The sequence below is a fragment of the Canis aureus genome, chromosome 19 (genome assembly GCF_053574225.1).
Source record: "Canis aureus isolate CA01 chromosome 19, VMU_Caureus_v.1.0, whole genome shotgun sequence".
In the NCBI taxonomy this organism is placed as follows: Eukaryota; Metazoa; Chordata; class Mammalia; order Carnivora; family Canidae; genus Canis; species Canis aureus.
The window spans coordinates 53,792,948-53,807,166 of NC_135629.1; the positions used below are offsets into that span (position 1 = coordinate 53,792,948).

Here is a 14,219-nt window from a genome sequence, read left to right on the forward strand (position 1 = left end):
GCGCATGCGCACCACCAGGAGAGGCGTTGCACGTTGCCAGACGCGAGCTCTAGGTGGCGTCATCCCTCCAGCTGGGAAGAGGCACGCATGCGCGGACGTTAGCACGAGGGATGGGCGAGTGCGCGCCGCGGGCATGCGCCGTGCGGGGAGAGACGGCGGCTCGGCGGGGTCATCCAGGCGCAAGCGCAGTGCGGTGTTTGTCTGCCGGACTGACGGGCGGCCGGGCGGTGCGCGGCGGCGGCGGGGAAGATGGCGGCGTCCTCCCTGGAGCAGAAGCTGTCCCGCCTGGAAGCAAAGCTGAAGCAGGAGAACCGCGAGGCCCGGCGGAGGATCGACCTCAACCTGGATATCAGCCCCCAGCGGCCCAGGCCCAGTAAGCACGGCAGCGTGGGGGAGGGGGCGGGCGGGGCGGGGCGCGCGCCGCGGGAGGCCCCGCCCCCGCCGTCAGGCCCCGCCCCCGCTTCCGGGGCGCTCTGGCTCCTCCTCCTCCCCACCCCATACCCCCTGCTGTCGGCTCGCGCGGAGAGGGTCACGGTGACCCGGGGGGCGTGGGGCCGCGGGCTCCCGGGCGGCTCTGCCCCCAACGTAGGGGTTCCCCCTCACGGGGCCTACGAGCCTAGTTACCCGGCAAGGCCCCCCACCTGACGGCCCGCCCCCTCCGCGGGATCCTCAGAGCCTATGTCACCGTCACCTACCCAGAGCCGGAGCCGCGCTCCCTCCAATGCATGCGACTGTGACCACATCCAGGTTCGTCGCAAACACGGACACGTCTCTTCCGACCGGACGACTTCACTCCTGCCATCTCAGTGACTGGCAGGAGGCCCCTTTCCCCTTCGGCACCTGGGTCCCTGTCATATGGTTTAGTGGGGGATGCGCTCACACTCACACACAAGCACACTTGGCCCAGGTGACACCTGAGGTCATTTGATCACTGTAACTCCCTATTCCTCTGACCCCCTTTCCTGTGACTGTGTCTGGTAATCCCTTTTTCCCCCGGGCGGGGACCTTGTAATTGGGCCTGGGGGGCCCCCCCTCCCACGCACACCCTACCCACATACACCAGGCCCCTTCATACTTCTCTGACCCGTTTCACTGCCACCATCTTGGTGACTGTCTAGCTTCTCAAAAAATACACACCGAACTCTCAGCTTGGCAACTTTCGCCCACTGGACTCGAGTGACTTCCTCTTTCCTGCACGCCCACACTCACCTGGCCTAGGGATACCTGAAGCCAAGGTGGTGATATCTAGACCTCCCAGCCCACACACACCTCGTATCTGATCCCACTATCTCTGTGTATCTCCCTGCATCTTGTTGCCTGGAATCAAAAGCTGCCTCCTCCTGCCCTCCCCCACCCAACAATCACACCTGACCTGGGATTGCCACGACCACTGGACCACTGTCTAGTTTCTTTGTTATGTCCCACTGAACCCCCCTCCCCAAATCTCTCAGCTGGAGGGCATCGGGTCTTCACCCTCCCCACAGACCTGATGGGTAGCACCTCATCACTCACTTTGTGTCTCTCTCTTGAGCTGGCAAATTGCCCTCCTTTGTACTTCTGATATGATCCCTGTAGCTTATGTAGCTCCCTGTGGGGTCATCCTGGTAGGAGGGGGAACACACCCCCATGTCAGAGTATTGCAGTCACTCCCCGCTCACCCAGCCTGATCTTCACGGCCTGACTGCCCCCCAGTCCCTGGGTGCGCTTCACTCCCCATCTCTCTCTCTTCTGATTTGGGGTGGTGTGGGTTCCTCCCTGGGGCAGAAAGGCCTCCCAGGACTGGAGGGTCCCTGCTGGGCTCTGCAGTGCTGCCTCCCCTGGCCCCAGCATGGATGAGACAGGGCTGGGTCTGGGGCCAGGGGTGCCTTACAGGGTGGCTGTCCCAGAGTGAGGTATGGTGAGGCCCACGGCGGGCAGGCCCCTGAGGAGCCCCCTTCAGGTGTCTGTGTCTGTGTCAGCTCCATCTCATCCTCCCGGTCCTCCCATTTCTGTCGGTTTCTACCCGTCTCTGCAGTTTGGTGCCTCGCGCCTCCCCCTCTTCCTCGTTATGATTTGATTTCTTTTCTTTTGGACAAATCAGTTGTTTCTGTTGTGATTTATCGTGGTGTTGTTTTTTTTCTTCCTTTTCCCCATCCAGTTATTGTGATCACTCTAAGCCCTGCTCCTGCCCCGTCCCAACGAGCAGGTACCAGCCTTTTTATCATCGTCGCTTGGACATCTGCACCATTGACCTAACCGCTGCCCCGCCGCAGAATGCCCTCCCCCCCACCCCCCATGCTGTGTGTGCGTGTGTGCGCCTGTCACTCTTTTCTCCTTCCACACAATCAGTGATCAACAGTGTTTGGCCCACTTGGCCAATTCTGTGTCCGCTCACCTTCCACTCCTCCCTTCCTGGCGGGCTCAGGTTTGGACTCCCTGGAAGAGGAAGTGGGCTCCTTTACTGACCAGGAGTCTGCCGCCTGTGAGAGGTCGCACGTGTGAGTGAGCGTATGAGAGAGAGAGAGGGAAAGTTGGGCTAGGCCATCGGGCTGTGCCTGTTGATTTGTTTCAGCCGTACAGCCAACATGTACTGCCCTGCTCTAGGGACACAGCAGCGAACAGAACGGACCAAGGGCCCCTCGTTGTGTGGCTGACGCTCACTGACAGCATTCTCCTGGTCTGGGAGAAGTGGACAAAGCAGTGATGCTTTGTAGAAAAGGCAAAGTAGAGCCAGCTTGGGGTTCTGCAAGGGGTGGTCAGTCGGGGAAGCCTCTAGAGCAGCTGGGATTACAGCACAGGCTCGGGGGAGGTGGGGAGATGTGAATGAAGGTAGAGGAAGCAGCCCGCCGAGGCCTGAGGCCGGAGCGCAGTTACTTGCGGGTCTGGAGCAGATGGGGAGGGTGTGCATGTGTATATGTGAGAGAGAGAGTGTGAGAGCAAGAGAGACAGACACCTGGGTGAGGTCTGGTCCAGTTGGCCCTTGTGTAGGGGGAGCTAAATTGGGCAGGTTGTGTGTGTGTGTGTAAGACAGCGTGAGGCTGGCCCTGTTCAGGGCTCTCGGCATGTTGTCTGTACACGTGTGGGGGTTTGTGCCATGCGCTGTGTGTGTGCGCGTACATACGTGTTGGACTGACAGCCTGGTACATCTGTGGCTCCTTTTGGCCATGTGTTTCCATGCGCTCTTGTTCTCTCTCTCTCTTTCTCTCTTGTTCAGCCTCTTGCTCTCACTGTGCCCTCCTGACCTGCCGTGTGGCCTGTCACCACCTCTGTAACCTCTGTTCTCAGGGCCTTTGTGTACTTCCCCTCCCCCCACCTTAGCCACCCTTCACTGGTCACCCTCAAGTACCCACCGTGTTTCAGTTTGTAGGACCACTGGGAGCATCTCCCTTCCCGCCCCAAGAAGTGTGGAGAGGGTAGGGGTGTGGTCCTCATCCCAGAGAGGACCTGACCATGCGGGGCAGAAAAGGGGCCCAGACACCCCCCAGGGAGTGAGAGCCTGGCAGTGTCCCCAGAGAGTCCAGGTACAGGGGAGCATGGGGGCCTTCAGATGTCCCTGAGGTTGTTGAGCCAGAAAGAGAGGGGTTAGGACTCTGACTCTGGCCCTCACAGAGTAGTGAAGCAAGGGCGTAACACAGAGAGGGACTAGAGCAGGAGAGAGGGAGCACAGGAGGTGAGGCCTGCAGGCCAGGGCAGGGTGCTGGGCCTGGCCATCTCCCTGGGGTCCCCAGAGCTCTTATTTTGCTCTGACCAGGCATGAGAAGACCTGTATCCCTCCTACGACTGCAGGCTAGGATCACGTAGCTGCTCCCTCGCTCTACATGTGGCCAGGGTCCCAGGGTAACAAGGCAGAGAAAGTGCCCCGATACCAGCAATTCAAGCATATTTGTCTCTGTCCTTTGGGCCCATATCACCAGGTGCTTGCAGAACTGTGGGAGGAAGGGGTGGACCGTGGCAGGAGGCTTAGGCAGAGGAGAGGGTGTCAGTTGAGGGTTGTGGGAGAGTTGCAGGCCCCAGGCCTCCTGGCCATTCTCCACGGAAAGGTCCTCTTCTGGCCCCACTTAGCTCTTTCAGCCAGTGCCCTACCCAGCTAGGGATCCCATTCCAGAGCACCAGGGCCTGGGGTACGAGGGTTCAGTGGGGGATCATGTCTTCTCCAGGGGCACATGGGGCTCTGGTCCCCCACCTTGTTGCCAGCCCAGCCAGGGAGGATCCTAGCCCTTCAGGGAACCTGCTGTCCTGTCCCGGGCCCCTGTCTGGCCTGTCTCTGCAGTGCCTCCTCTGGGCAGCTGGGCCCCAAGTCCTGGCTCCCATCTGTCTGTCTGTCTCCTGCCCTCCCGATACCCGAATGCCGCCTGCCCATCCTGGGGTGTCCGCTGCCTGCCCGCTGCCTGCCTGCCTGCCTGTAGCATGCCCAAGCTGTCCGCATGCAGGCTGCTGAGAAGACCCCACTGCCTGTCCCGCTCCCCACCCCCCATCCCACCAGCCCTTGGAGGGGCTGTGCCACCTGGATCCCCTCACCCAAAGGACACAGGCCCAGCCTGGTGTCCTGTCCCCCCACCCATTGGCCCCAGCTTTGCAGGCCAAGCCGGGAGGCTCAGAGATGAGCCTGCTGGCTAGAATGTGGCCCTCCCTGACCCTGGAACAGAATGTGGGGCAAGGTAGCCGGAAGCGTGGGGCCCTCGCCCATTACCCCCTGGGTGGTCTACTTGATTCTTACTGGGCAGCCAAGTACAGTGCTGCCAACAGGACCAGAACCCAGGCTGATCCTGGCGGGCATTCCCTCCTCGCATGGTCCTGAGTGTGGGCGCTGTGGCCCTGGGCCTGCTTCCCGGGCAGAGGCGGGGAGGAAGGGGACACATCGGGAAGGCTGCCTGGTTGAAGGATGCCGTCAGTCTCTGGGCCGTGATCCTGTGTCAGCATAGACTTGGGGACATCCCTCAGCCTCTGGGGACCACCCCTCCCTGCCAGCCCACTCCATCTATTTCCAGGTCAGGGGGTGAGAGAAGGACCCTGAGAGCGGCCAGGGAGACCCTAGCTTCTCCAGCCCAGTGGGGTGGGGGTGGGGGTTCTGGGCTGGCCTATCTGATGCCAGGGAGGGGAAGACCAGAGTCCCAAGGCCCCGGAGTGTCAGCTGCTGGCTAACCCCCTCTCACCCATGGTTCTCACCCCCCTCCCCAGCCCTGCAGCTCCCGCTGGCCAATGATGGCGGCAGCCGCTCACCGTCCTCCGAGAACTCGCCACAGCACCCCACACCCCCTGCCCGGCCCCGCCACATGCTGGGGCTTCCGTCAACCTTGTTCACCCCCCGCAGCATGGAGAGGTGAGCTGTTGAAACGAGGCCAGGAAGTCAGGGTGGGGAGGGCCACTTTGCCTGCCCTGGGGAGGAGGGTGGTTAAATGTGCAGAAACCCCTGTGTGTTGGGGACTGGAGTGGTCTCAGTTTGGTTGGGATCTTCCTCCACCGGGACCTCCTCCCTGTCCCCCAGCATCGAGATTGACCAGAAGCTGCAGGAGATCATGAAGCAGACGGGCTACCTGACCATCGGAGGCCAGGTACCACCCAGGTGGGGCTCGGTCTTGGGGTGGGGGCGCGGTGCAGAGGCTGGCACATCCTCCAGCTCTGGCTGTCCTTGCCAGCGCTACCAGGCAGAAATCAACGACCTGGAGAACCTGGGGGAGATGGGCAGCGGCACTTGTGGTCAGGTGTGGAAGATGCGCTTCAGGAAGACGGGCCACGTCATCGCTGTCAAGGTGAGGGCTGCCCCTGCCCCCAGGTGGGCCCCCTGCCCCAAGACCCTGGCACTAAGGCTTCCCTGGCTGTCCACGCAGCAAATGCGGCGCTCCGGGAATAAGGAGGAGAACAAGCGGATCCTCATGGACCTGGACGTGGTGCTCAAGAGCCACGACTGCCCCTACATTGTGCAGTGTTTCGGGACTTTCATCACTAACGTGAGTCCGCACCCATTGGAACAGCCTCCGATGGGGCCCTGCCGCTCTGTGGGCTCCCCGACTCTCTTCCTTGCCCATCTCTGGGTGTCTCCCCGGGGCTGGAGTCTGTGTGGGGTGGGCGCAAGGGTGCGGCTGCACCCAAGCCACCCAGTGCCGTCCCCACAGACGGACGTCTTCATTGCCATGGAGCTCATGGGCACGTGCGCTGAGAAGCTCAAGAAGCGGGTGCAGGGCCCTATCCCCGAGCGGATCCTGGGCAAGATGACGGTGGCGGTGAGCAGCCGGGCAGGCCTGCAGCTGGTTGGGTGCCACCCCCTCCCCCCACCGAGGCCCATCCCCCCGTCACGGATACCTTCCTGCTGTCCTCGTTACAGATCGTGAAGGCGCTGTACTACCTGAAGGAGAAGCATGGTGTGATCCACCGTGACGTCAAGCCCTCGAACATCCTGCTGGACGAGCGGGGCCAGATCAAGCTCTGTGACTTCGGCATCAGTGGCCGTCTTGTTGATTCTAAGGCTAAGACGCGCAGCGCCGGCTGTGCCGCCTACATGGCAGTGAGTGGGAGCCCCTCAGCTCCTCGGCGGGTGGGCATGAGGGCATCTGGTTGGCACACCTGCCCCGGCCCCTGGGGTACATCCTCCCCTTCTTGCCCCCATCAGCCTGAGCGCATAGATCCTCCGGACCCCACCAAGCCAGACTATGATATCCGGGCTGACGTGTGGAGCCTGGGCATCTCCTTGGTGAGTTGGGGCACCTGCCTTTTGGGCTGGGGGCCCTGTCTTGTTGGGATGCAGAGGGAGGCAGTAAGATGGGAGGGAGGAAGCCGTCCTCAGCCCGTCCAGCCCGCTCATCTCTCTCAGGTGGAGCTGGCGACGGGACAGTTTCCCTACAAGAACTGCAAGACAGACTTTGAGGTCCTCACCAAAGTCCTGCAGGAAGAGCCCCCGCTCTTGCCCGGACACATGGGCTTCTCAGGGGACTTCCAGTCCTTCGTCAAAGACTGGTGAGGAACCCCTGCCCCCGTCCTGCGCTCTGGGAGGCGGGGCAGGGTCAGGTGTGGCCAGGTGCTCAGAGCCGGGGGGTTTGGGGCTGGAGGGGAGTGGGGCAGCCCCCCAATACACACATAACTGTGGAAGTGGGAGCGGCTTTGGGTGGGAAGGCAAACTGGAAGGCGAGTGCTCAGGGCAGGGATGGAGACAGGAGCCGGAGCCCTGGGAATTAGGAGTTGGGTTTGGACCCAGCCTGAGCTGGCCCTGGGCAGTTGGCAGGGTGGCCCTTGGGCTTTGCCATCGAAGGTTGTGGACAAGCAGATGCGTCTGCAGGGCTACGGGGTCTGTGCGTCTGGCAGCCACGAGCAGGATTGTGCCTACGTGAGCCCCACTTACCTCTCCCGTGAGCACCTCGCAGTCCAGTTTGGGTTTCTGTCACAGGTGGGATTCCCAAGGGCAGGCCCCGGGTCCTCTGGCTTTTCAGCAGGCAGCACAGGGCCATGAGCACACAGCAGCTCCTTCCCACAGATTCCAAAGACCCCTGTCTCAGAGCTGGGACACCTGAGTCTCTGGGGCAGCCGGGACCCTCCTTCCCCGACTCTTACTTCTCTTTCCTCTCTCTTCTTTCAGCCTTACTAAGGATCACAGGAAGAGACCAAAGTATAATAAGCTACTTGTGAGTACCTGGGCTCCTCCCCGCCCTCTCCCCTCCACGGGGTGCCTCCCTCCTCCTCTAAGCGCCCCCCCTCGGCCCCGCAGGAACACAGCTTCATCAAGCGCTACGAGATGCTGGAGGTAGACGTGGCTTCCTGGTTCAAGGATGTCATGGCGAAGACTGAGTCACCTAGGACGAGCGGAGTCCTGAGCCAGCACCACCTGCCCTTCTTCAGGTAGCCACGTGGTGGCGGCCAGCCCCACCGGGGCCAGGGGCATGGCCACAGGCCCCCCCTTCCCCACCTGGCCACCCAGCTGCCCGCCAGGGGAGACCTGGGACCTGGACAGCTGCCGAAGGCTGAGGACAGAAAGTAGGGGGCGCCGACCCACCCCCGACCCCCTGCCCAGCGGCCGTGGACAGACGGGCTCACCAGGCCCCAGCCCTTCCCGTCCCGGGGTCAGCCGGCCTCCCGGGGTCAGCCGGCCGTGCGCGTCCCCCTGACAGACACTGTGAACGGAAGACAGCAGGCCACGAGCAGACTCGCTATTTATTCAGTCGTAACCTCTGGGCTGGGGCGGCCCCCAGGGGCCCGGAGAGAGCCGCCCGTCCCTCCCCTGCCCCGCTCCGCAAACATGCTTCCTGCCTCCATTCCCCCTCTCACCCCGTCTACCTCTCTGGCTTTCCCCATCTCCCTCCCTGCCTCTGCCTCTCTCCTGGCCACACTCGGGCTCTGCTCCCCCCACGCCCGGGGGGACTCAGTCCACTTAGGTCTCCAGCGAAGGCGAGTCAGTCGGCTGGTGTCCTCGCCCCAGGAAGGCAGGCTGGGCATTAACGACTGCAGCTGGGCCTGGGCTGGTCTCTCTCTCGCTCTCTCTCTCGCTCTCTTTCTTTCTCTCTCTGTCTCTCTTTGATCTCAGGGGGTCCTTTTTGGAGTTTATTGTATTTTATTGTACTTGGTGGGGTGTCTGGGGTTGGGGGGGGAGAAGAGCTTCTTCTCACGGGGGTTTGTCGGTACCTTCAGAAACTTTTACCAAAGTCATGTTTAGCTGCTTGTGGTGGAGCCCCCGACCGCCTGTGGGTCCAGGCGTCTGGGGCGGGGGGCCGAGCCCCAAAGGTGGGCTCTGGGGAGCTCCTCCTCCCTCGGGGCTGGAGACTGGCCACAGCTGGGGCGGGGGCTGGTGAGTTGAGGACCTCAGGGGGCGTGGAGGGAGCCCAAGGGGCCGTGGCCACACAGGGTGGCCTTCAGGGACGGCGGGCGCAGGGCACGGTGAGGGCAGCGTACGCTGCCGCGGCAGGGAAGTGGTAGAGGGAGTCAATGGCAGGAGCCGGGGCCCTGGGGCCCCGGGGAAGGCAGGGATGGAGGGTGCAAGGGGTGGGTGTGGGGGGTTCGAGGACGTGTGACAGGACGGAGGTGGGGCTGGCTGAGGGCTGGGCGTGTGCAGACAGTCACGCCCTTGGAGTGCCCCTGAGCGCCCGTCGACTCCCCCAGAGCTGGCCAGTCCGCAGGAGCCCTCTGCAGCAGCCCCGAATGGGAGGGGGTGTGTTTCCTTTTTGTTGGTGATGCATGCAAATCAAGTGGACAACAAAACAAAACAAAAACCAGAAACCCACAGAACCACAAAACCAACACCAAAGGTGAGGAACTTGGCCGGACGTAGCGGACGCCGTCCAGGCCTAGGCATCACTGTATCCTGTCTGTCCTGTTGACTCTCGTTCCTGCTCCATACTCACAAAACGCCGCATGTTCAAAAGTACTCGAGTTCTCTGCTCTCTGTCCCCCCCCCATACCCCCCTCCCCTGCCTGGGAGGGGAGCGGCCGCCTTCTCTTGCCCCAGTCCCCTTTGTGAGGGGATGGGGGCAGGGCGGGGGGCCACCAGGCCTGGCCTCCCACCCTCCCTCACCTGGCCCAGCCATGGGGGGACCTTAGTAGGTAGCTGGAAGGTTCTGTGGCTGGGTGCAGGGCTAGTGGAGGCCCTGGGGCCAGCCACCTGGATTTATTTTTATTTAACTATTTCTGTTTTGTGAGTGTGTCTGCCCACCCCTGTCCTCCCTTCAGCACGAAGTGGGGGTCCTGGGGGGGAACCTCTTCTTCCCCTCTGCCTCTTTCCTGTCCTCTCCCTCTGTTGCCAGTCACCAGCCATCCTTCTCGACCAGGCAGAGGGTGGAGCGGGCAGGCAGGGGCCTGGGGTGGCCTGGCACAGGCCACTGGCCCACAACCCCTTCTCTGGTCGCCAGTATTCCCCCCCCCCCCCAAAGCCCTTTTTAAAACGAAATGCCCTCGTTTGTAAATCCTTAGACGCTTGAGAATAAAACCCCTCCCTTTTCTTCCATCGAGTCTGTGGTTTGTCTTGAGCTTGGCAGGACCTGGCAGCAGGAGGTGGGAAGGGGCTGTGAGCCCTGACCTTGGGTGGGGGGAGCCCGGCTGTTCTGGTGGATGAGGCCTCTGCGTGGAGTGGAAACCGAAGCGGGCCCGGGGGCTAGTGGGGTGGGTGGTATTTGTAGTGAGGTGCCCGCCCTCCCCACCACCCCGATCGCCACAGGTTGGCCAGAGAGGAGCCCTTAATCCCTGGCAGGCCTTGGGCGCCGGCTGTTAAACACCCCAGTCCACCGCCCCCGCTCCCTGCCTCCTGGGGTGGCCACTCAGCCAAGGACAGGGCCGCCTGCCCACCTGCCAGGCCTGGGTGCTGCCTGGCTGGCGCCGCTGCTGCCGGGGCGCACTCCACTGCCAGTCCAGCATGCTGGGTGCCACGCTCCTGCTGCTGGCCCTGCTCCCCAGGATCGCCTCCGTGCCCAGCGGGTCGCCTGGTACGTACGGGCCGGGGACGCGGCCCATCACCCTGCTGGCCCGTGTCGGCCTTCTTGGCTCCACTGCTCGTCTACCCTGTCCGCGGGGACGGGTGGGTGGGAGGTGGGCTCTGCCTCCAGCCCGTTTCCAGCTCCTGGGGGGAACCCCGACTTCTTGGGAGTCACCAGCAGTTACCCTGTGGCCAGGGACGTGGGAGAGCAGTGTACGAATGCTTTTAGGAAACGTGTGTGGGGACCATCCTACATGTTTGAGAACACTGTTTGACAAGGATCCCAGCTGAGTGTGTGTGTGTGTGTGTGTGTCCGTGTCCTGCCCTCAGTCTGGGAGTGAGGAGCCTGGACAAACGGAGAAACCAAGACCCCGGTGGCTGGCTGGGCTGCCACTGTGCCAGAGGGGCAAAGGGGCAGCACCTGCCTTGTCCCCTTCCCTACTGGTTACAGTACCCTTGGAAGGGAAGGGGGCAGCAGCCCCCCCAAGCTGGCCCTACTGCCCCCACAGAGCAGCCCTCGCCCAGCCTGACCGCTGCCCCCCCATCAGGCACCCCTCATCTCTTCCCCGCCAGGGATGCCCAGGTCTGCTCTGGGTGGGAAGATCTAGGTCTGGGAAGGGGGAGTCCTCCCCGGAGGCAGCACGGTCGTGCTCCCAGCCTCGGCTGCTCGGCCGGATCCCCGACCACAGCAGCACCCCTTCTCCAAAGTTGGCGGGGAGGCTGGTTCGGGCCGGAGGGGCCAGGGGGCACGGGGCCTCCTTGGCGTCACCCTGTCCCCCCGCCAGCGCCTCCGTTCCCGGCGGCGCCCGGGCCCTGGCTGCGCCGACCCCTCTTCAGCCTGGAGCTGTCGGACGCGGAGGACGCCTTCCCGCGCCGCGCGGGGCCGCTCGAGGTCCCGGCCGACAGCCGCGTGTTCGTGCAGGTGTGGCCCGGGGCGCCCCGGGGGGCCGGCCGGTGGGGGCGCCGTCGCTGACCACGGCCCCGCCCCCCAGGCGGCCCTGGCCCGTCCCTCCCCGCGCTGGGGCCTGGTCCTGCACCGCTGCTCCGTGACGCCGTCCTCCCGCCCGGCCCCGGGGCCCGCCCTGCCGCTGCTGCGCGGGGGCTGCCCCGCCGACTCCTCGGTCGTCCTCCCGCCGCCGCCGCCGCCGCCGCCGCGCCCGGGCGCCGCCCGCCCCGTGCGCTTCAGCTTCCGCCTGCGCCCGGTCTTCAACGCCTCGGTGCAGTTCCTGCACTGCCAGCTGAGCCGCTGCCGCCGCCTCCGGGGAGCCCGCCGGACGCCCGCGCCTCTGACGCTGCCGCCGCCTTCGCTGGTGCGCGGGCCAGTCCGGGGCTGGGCTCCCCCGGCCTCTGCGGGAGCCGCCCCTTGCAGCCTGGGGACCGAGGGGCCCCTCGGAGCTGGGGAGAGTCCCTGGCTGGGCTGCTGGCTGGGCTCGGGGACGGGGTGGGGGCGCGGGGCTCTGCCCAGGGTTCCCCGGGGCACCTTCTGGGACGCCTTGGGCGGAGCTGCGGTCCCTCCAGGGCTGGGGGGCTGGGGCAGGGCGCCTGAGGGGCCAGAGCTCGGCCTACCGTTCTCAGACAACCGGCGCGCGGCCTTGGGCCGAGTCCTCACGGCGGGGAGGGGGGCTGGGGCACAGGCGGGGGGGGGAGCTCAGGGCCGCCCGGGGGGGCTCTCCAGGCGCTCGCCGGTGCGACTCCCGGTTGCAGCAGAGCTGGACACCTGGAGCCCTCGGGAGCCCCAGAACAGGTCCCCGAACCCTGGGGCCTGACAGCCCCGGCCCTTGCCTCCTCCCCCCCTCCCCGCAGTGTCAGCCTCGGGACGAGGCGTGCGCGGGCGGCGGCAGCGGCAGCGGCGAGAGCCTGGGAGCCGCCGGCCCCCACCTGCACACGCTGACGCAGCCGATCGTGGTCACCGTGCCGCGGCCGCCCCCCCGTGAGCGCGCAGTCCTCCCCCGCAGGGGGCGCGGGCGGGGGGGGGGCAGGGCGCCTGGGGGCCCCGGGGCCGGGCCCAGCCTCCGCGTCGGACTTCCCACAGGGCCACCCAAGGGCGTCCCCGGCCGAGCCGTGCGCCCCGAGCCTCCCGCCCAGGCCCCGGCGGCCCTGGAGCCCGCGCCCGTGGTGGCGCTGGTGTTGGCCGCCTTCGTGCTGGGCGCTGCGCTGGCCGCCGGGCTCGGCCTCGTCTGCGCGCGTTCAGGTACCAACCTCGGGCCCGCCGGGACTTCCGCGCGGCCCCCGGCCCGTTCCCGCGCGTCCGGGACCCCGGGTCGCCGCGACCCAGCCGGCGGGGCCTGGCCACGCGTAGAGCTGCCGGCGCCAAGCCCGCGGCGGCCCCCAGGGGGCGCCCTTGGCCCGGCCCGAGCGCGGCACCCCTACCGCTCCGCAGCCCGCCCGCCTCTCCTTTCCAGCGCCCCCAGCCCCCGGCCCGGCCCCGAGGGACTCGCCCAGCGGCCCCCAGCCCAGGAGGCCCCAGTGAGCAGGTAAATGGTGGCGGCGGGGGGGGGGGGGGTAGGACAGCTGGAAGAGGGACCTGATGACAATGACTTCATCGGCTTTCCCTGTGCCAGGGCGTTTCATGCCTATTCATTAATTTGATCCTCGTAACAGCTTTCAGGTAGATGTGATTATAATCCCCACATTAGAAATGAGAAACATGAGGCACCCTCTGAAGTAACTTGGCAAAAGTCACAACATTCAAAGAAAAAAAAAAAAAACAGTCCCAACATTCGGTGGAGCTGGAATTCAAACTCGGGCACCGGGTCCCCCGCGGCCAACCTCGGGCTCTGTGCCACAGAGGGGTCCGCAGGCGTCGGACAGACACGGGCCGAGGAGAATTCGCCGCTCAGCCCTAGCGCCCACCCTCACTCCCGCAGACTGCTGGCGGCCAGGGATGGGCCGCGAAGGGGGCGGCCTGCGTGGGGTCCTCTCCTCCGCTCAGCCCGGGGAGACCCTCCCCAGGGATGGAGACGCCAGCCACGGCCTCGAACCAGGCCCACCAGGACCCGACCGGCCGCGGTCGACCTCGGACCTGCTCCCTGAGCCCTCCCGCCCCGCCCCTCCTCGCACCCTCCCAGCCCGGGCTCCAAATAAACATCTGGTCCGACCCGCTGAGTTCTGAAGTCTGCGTGTGCGCTTGGCGCGGGTGTAGGGGGCAGGAAGCAGATGGGGGCCAGGGGAGACCTAAGGGAGCTGTTCCCAAACAGACAGGCGCACCCAACCCCACCTGCTTGCGTCTGAACAAGCTCCGCTTCATCCCCCCCCACCCCGCACCTGCCCACCCGCCTCCGGCGGTCTTCCCGGAGCCAGGCTTGGCTCTCCACCCCTGCCGCCTGGACCCTGGCCTCGCGAGGGCCTTGCCCAGTTCTGTCTAGGCTAGAGCTCTCCAAACGTCTCCTGTCCGAGTTCCTACCTCCCCTCGAGCGGGACCACTAGCTCCATTTTACAAATGGGGAAACTGAGGCTCGGCTCGGCCAGATCACATGCCCTAGGTCCTACGGGCGGCTCAACCCCAACAGCCCAGGCTCCGGCCAGGATCCACCCCTTTTGGAGAAGCAACGCACACAGTAGGAGTCTCGCAAGACTCAGGCCCGGAACGGAGGGAGGGCAGGGGGTCTAAGGTCTCGGCTCCAGGTCACGAATGAGAGGGAGATAAAATGCAGGCGGGGGTGTCTCATTCGCCGCCACCGCAGTTCGCAGGCCAGCCTCTCCGTCGGCTTCGGCTACACCGCTCCCTGCAGCCATAAACGCGGAGCCACGCCCCATCTGCTTCCGCCTCCGCGCGGCGCTTTCTGACCCCAGCGGCCTCCGTAACCCCGCCCACCAGGGAAACGGGCCCGGGGCGCCGACACCGTCCTCGCCG

The 14,219-nt window shown here is 65.0% G+C and overlaps 2 protein-coding genes across 12 annotated transcripts; both read left to right on the forward strand.

Moving 5' to 3' along the window:
- The first annotated feature begins 158 nt into the window (after positions 1 to 158).
- On the forward strand, positions 159 to 9,901 carry MAP2K7 (mitogen-activated protein kinase kinase 7). 3 transcript variants are annotated; one of them, XM_077860139.1, is made up of 12 exons: positions 161 to 373; positions 2,138 to 2,185; positions 5,158 to 5,299; positions 5,465 to 5,531; positions 5,616 to 5,729; positions 5,808 to 5,927; positions 6,093 to 6,200; positions 6,302 to 6,481; positions 6,587 to 6,667; positions 6,788 to 6,930; positions 7,547 to 7,592; positions 7,676 to 9,901. In XM_077860139.1, exons 1-12 carry the CDS (start codon positions 250 to 252, stop codon positions 7,808 to 7,810), a joined length of 1,308 nt encoding a protein of 435 aa, XP_077716265.1. In that variant the 5' UTR covers positions 161 to 249; the 3' UTR covers positions 7,811 to 9,901. The 3 variants fall into 3 exon arrangements, with proteins under 3 accessions (XP_077716264.1, XP_077716265.1, XP_077716266.1); XM_077860140.1 differs by lacking the exon at positions 2,138 to 2,185 and having other exon boundaries at positions 163 to 373; XM_077860138.1 differs by lacking the exon at positions 2,138 to 2,185 and having other exon boundaries at positions 159 to 373; positions 5,465 to 5,729.
- A 130-nt stretch (positions 9,902 to 10,031) lies between these two features.
- Positions 10,032 to 14,186, forward strand: TGFBR3L (transforming growth factor beta receptor 3 like). 9 transcript variants are annotated; one of them, XM_077860148.1, is made up of 7 exons: positions 10,041 to 10,376; positions 11,152 to 11,288; positions 11,359 to 11,676; positions 12,170 to 12,296; positions 12,399 to 12,557; positions 12,769 to 12,840; positions 13,234 to 13,471. In XM_077860148.1, exons 1-6 carry the CDS (start codon positions 10,307 to 10,309, stop codon positions 12,834 to 12,836), a joined length of 879 nt encoding a protein of 292 aa, XP_077716274.1. In that variant the 5' UTR covers positions 10,041 to 10,306; the 3' UTR covers positions 12,837 to 12,840; positions 13,234 to 13,471. The 9 variants fall into 9 exon arrangements, with proteins under 9 accessions (XP_077716273.1, XP_077716272.1, XP_077716271.1 ...); XM_077860147.1 differs by lacking the exon at positions 13,234 to 13,471 and adding an exon at positions 12,968 to 13,138 and having other exon boundaries at positions 10,032 to 10,376; positions 12,170 to 12,557; XM_077860146.1 differs by lacking the exon at positions 13,234 to 13,471 and adding an exon at positions 14,050 to 14,186 and having other exon boundaries at positions 10,035 to 10,376; positions 12,170 to 12,557.
- The last annotated feature ends 33 nt before the right edge of the window (positions 14,187 to 14,219 follow it).

Bases quoted from the DNA above. Each gene is read 5' to 3' on its own strand.
- MAP2K7 (XM_077860138.1), top strand. From the start codon at position 250: ATGGCGGCGTCCTCCCTGGAGCAGAAGCTGTCCCGCCTGGAAGCAAAG. The intron at 6,482-6,586 runs GTGAGTGGGAGC...TGCCCCCATCAG, and splicing joins GCTGTGCCGCCTACATGGCA to CCTGAGCGCATAGATCCTCC. The intron at 7,593-7,675 runs GTGAGTACCTGG...TCGGCCCCGCAG, and splicing joins CAAAGTATAATAAGCTACTT to GAACACAGCTTCATCAAGCG.
- TGFBR3L (XM_077860141.1), top strand. From the start codon at position 10,307: ATGCTGGGTGCCACGCTCCTGCTGCTGGCCCTGCTCCCCAGGATCGCC. The intron at 11,677-12,398 runs GTGCGCGGGCCA...GACTTCCCACAG, and splicing joins CGCTGCCGCCGCCTTCGCTG to GGCCACCCAAGGGCGTCCCC. The intron at 12,558-12,768 runs GTACCAACCTCG...TCTCCTTTCCAG, and splicing joins CCTCGTCTGCGCGCGTTCAG to CGCCCCCAGCCCCCGGCCCG.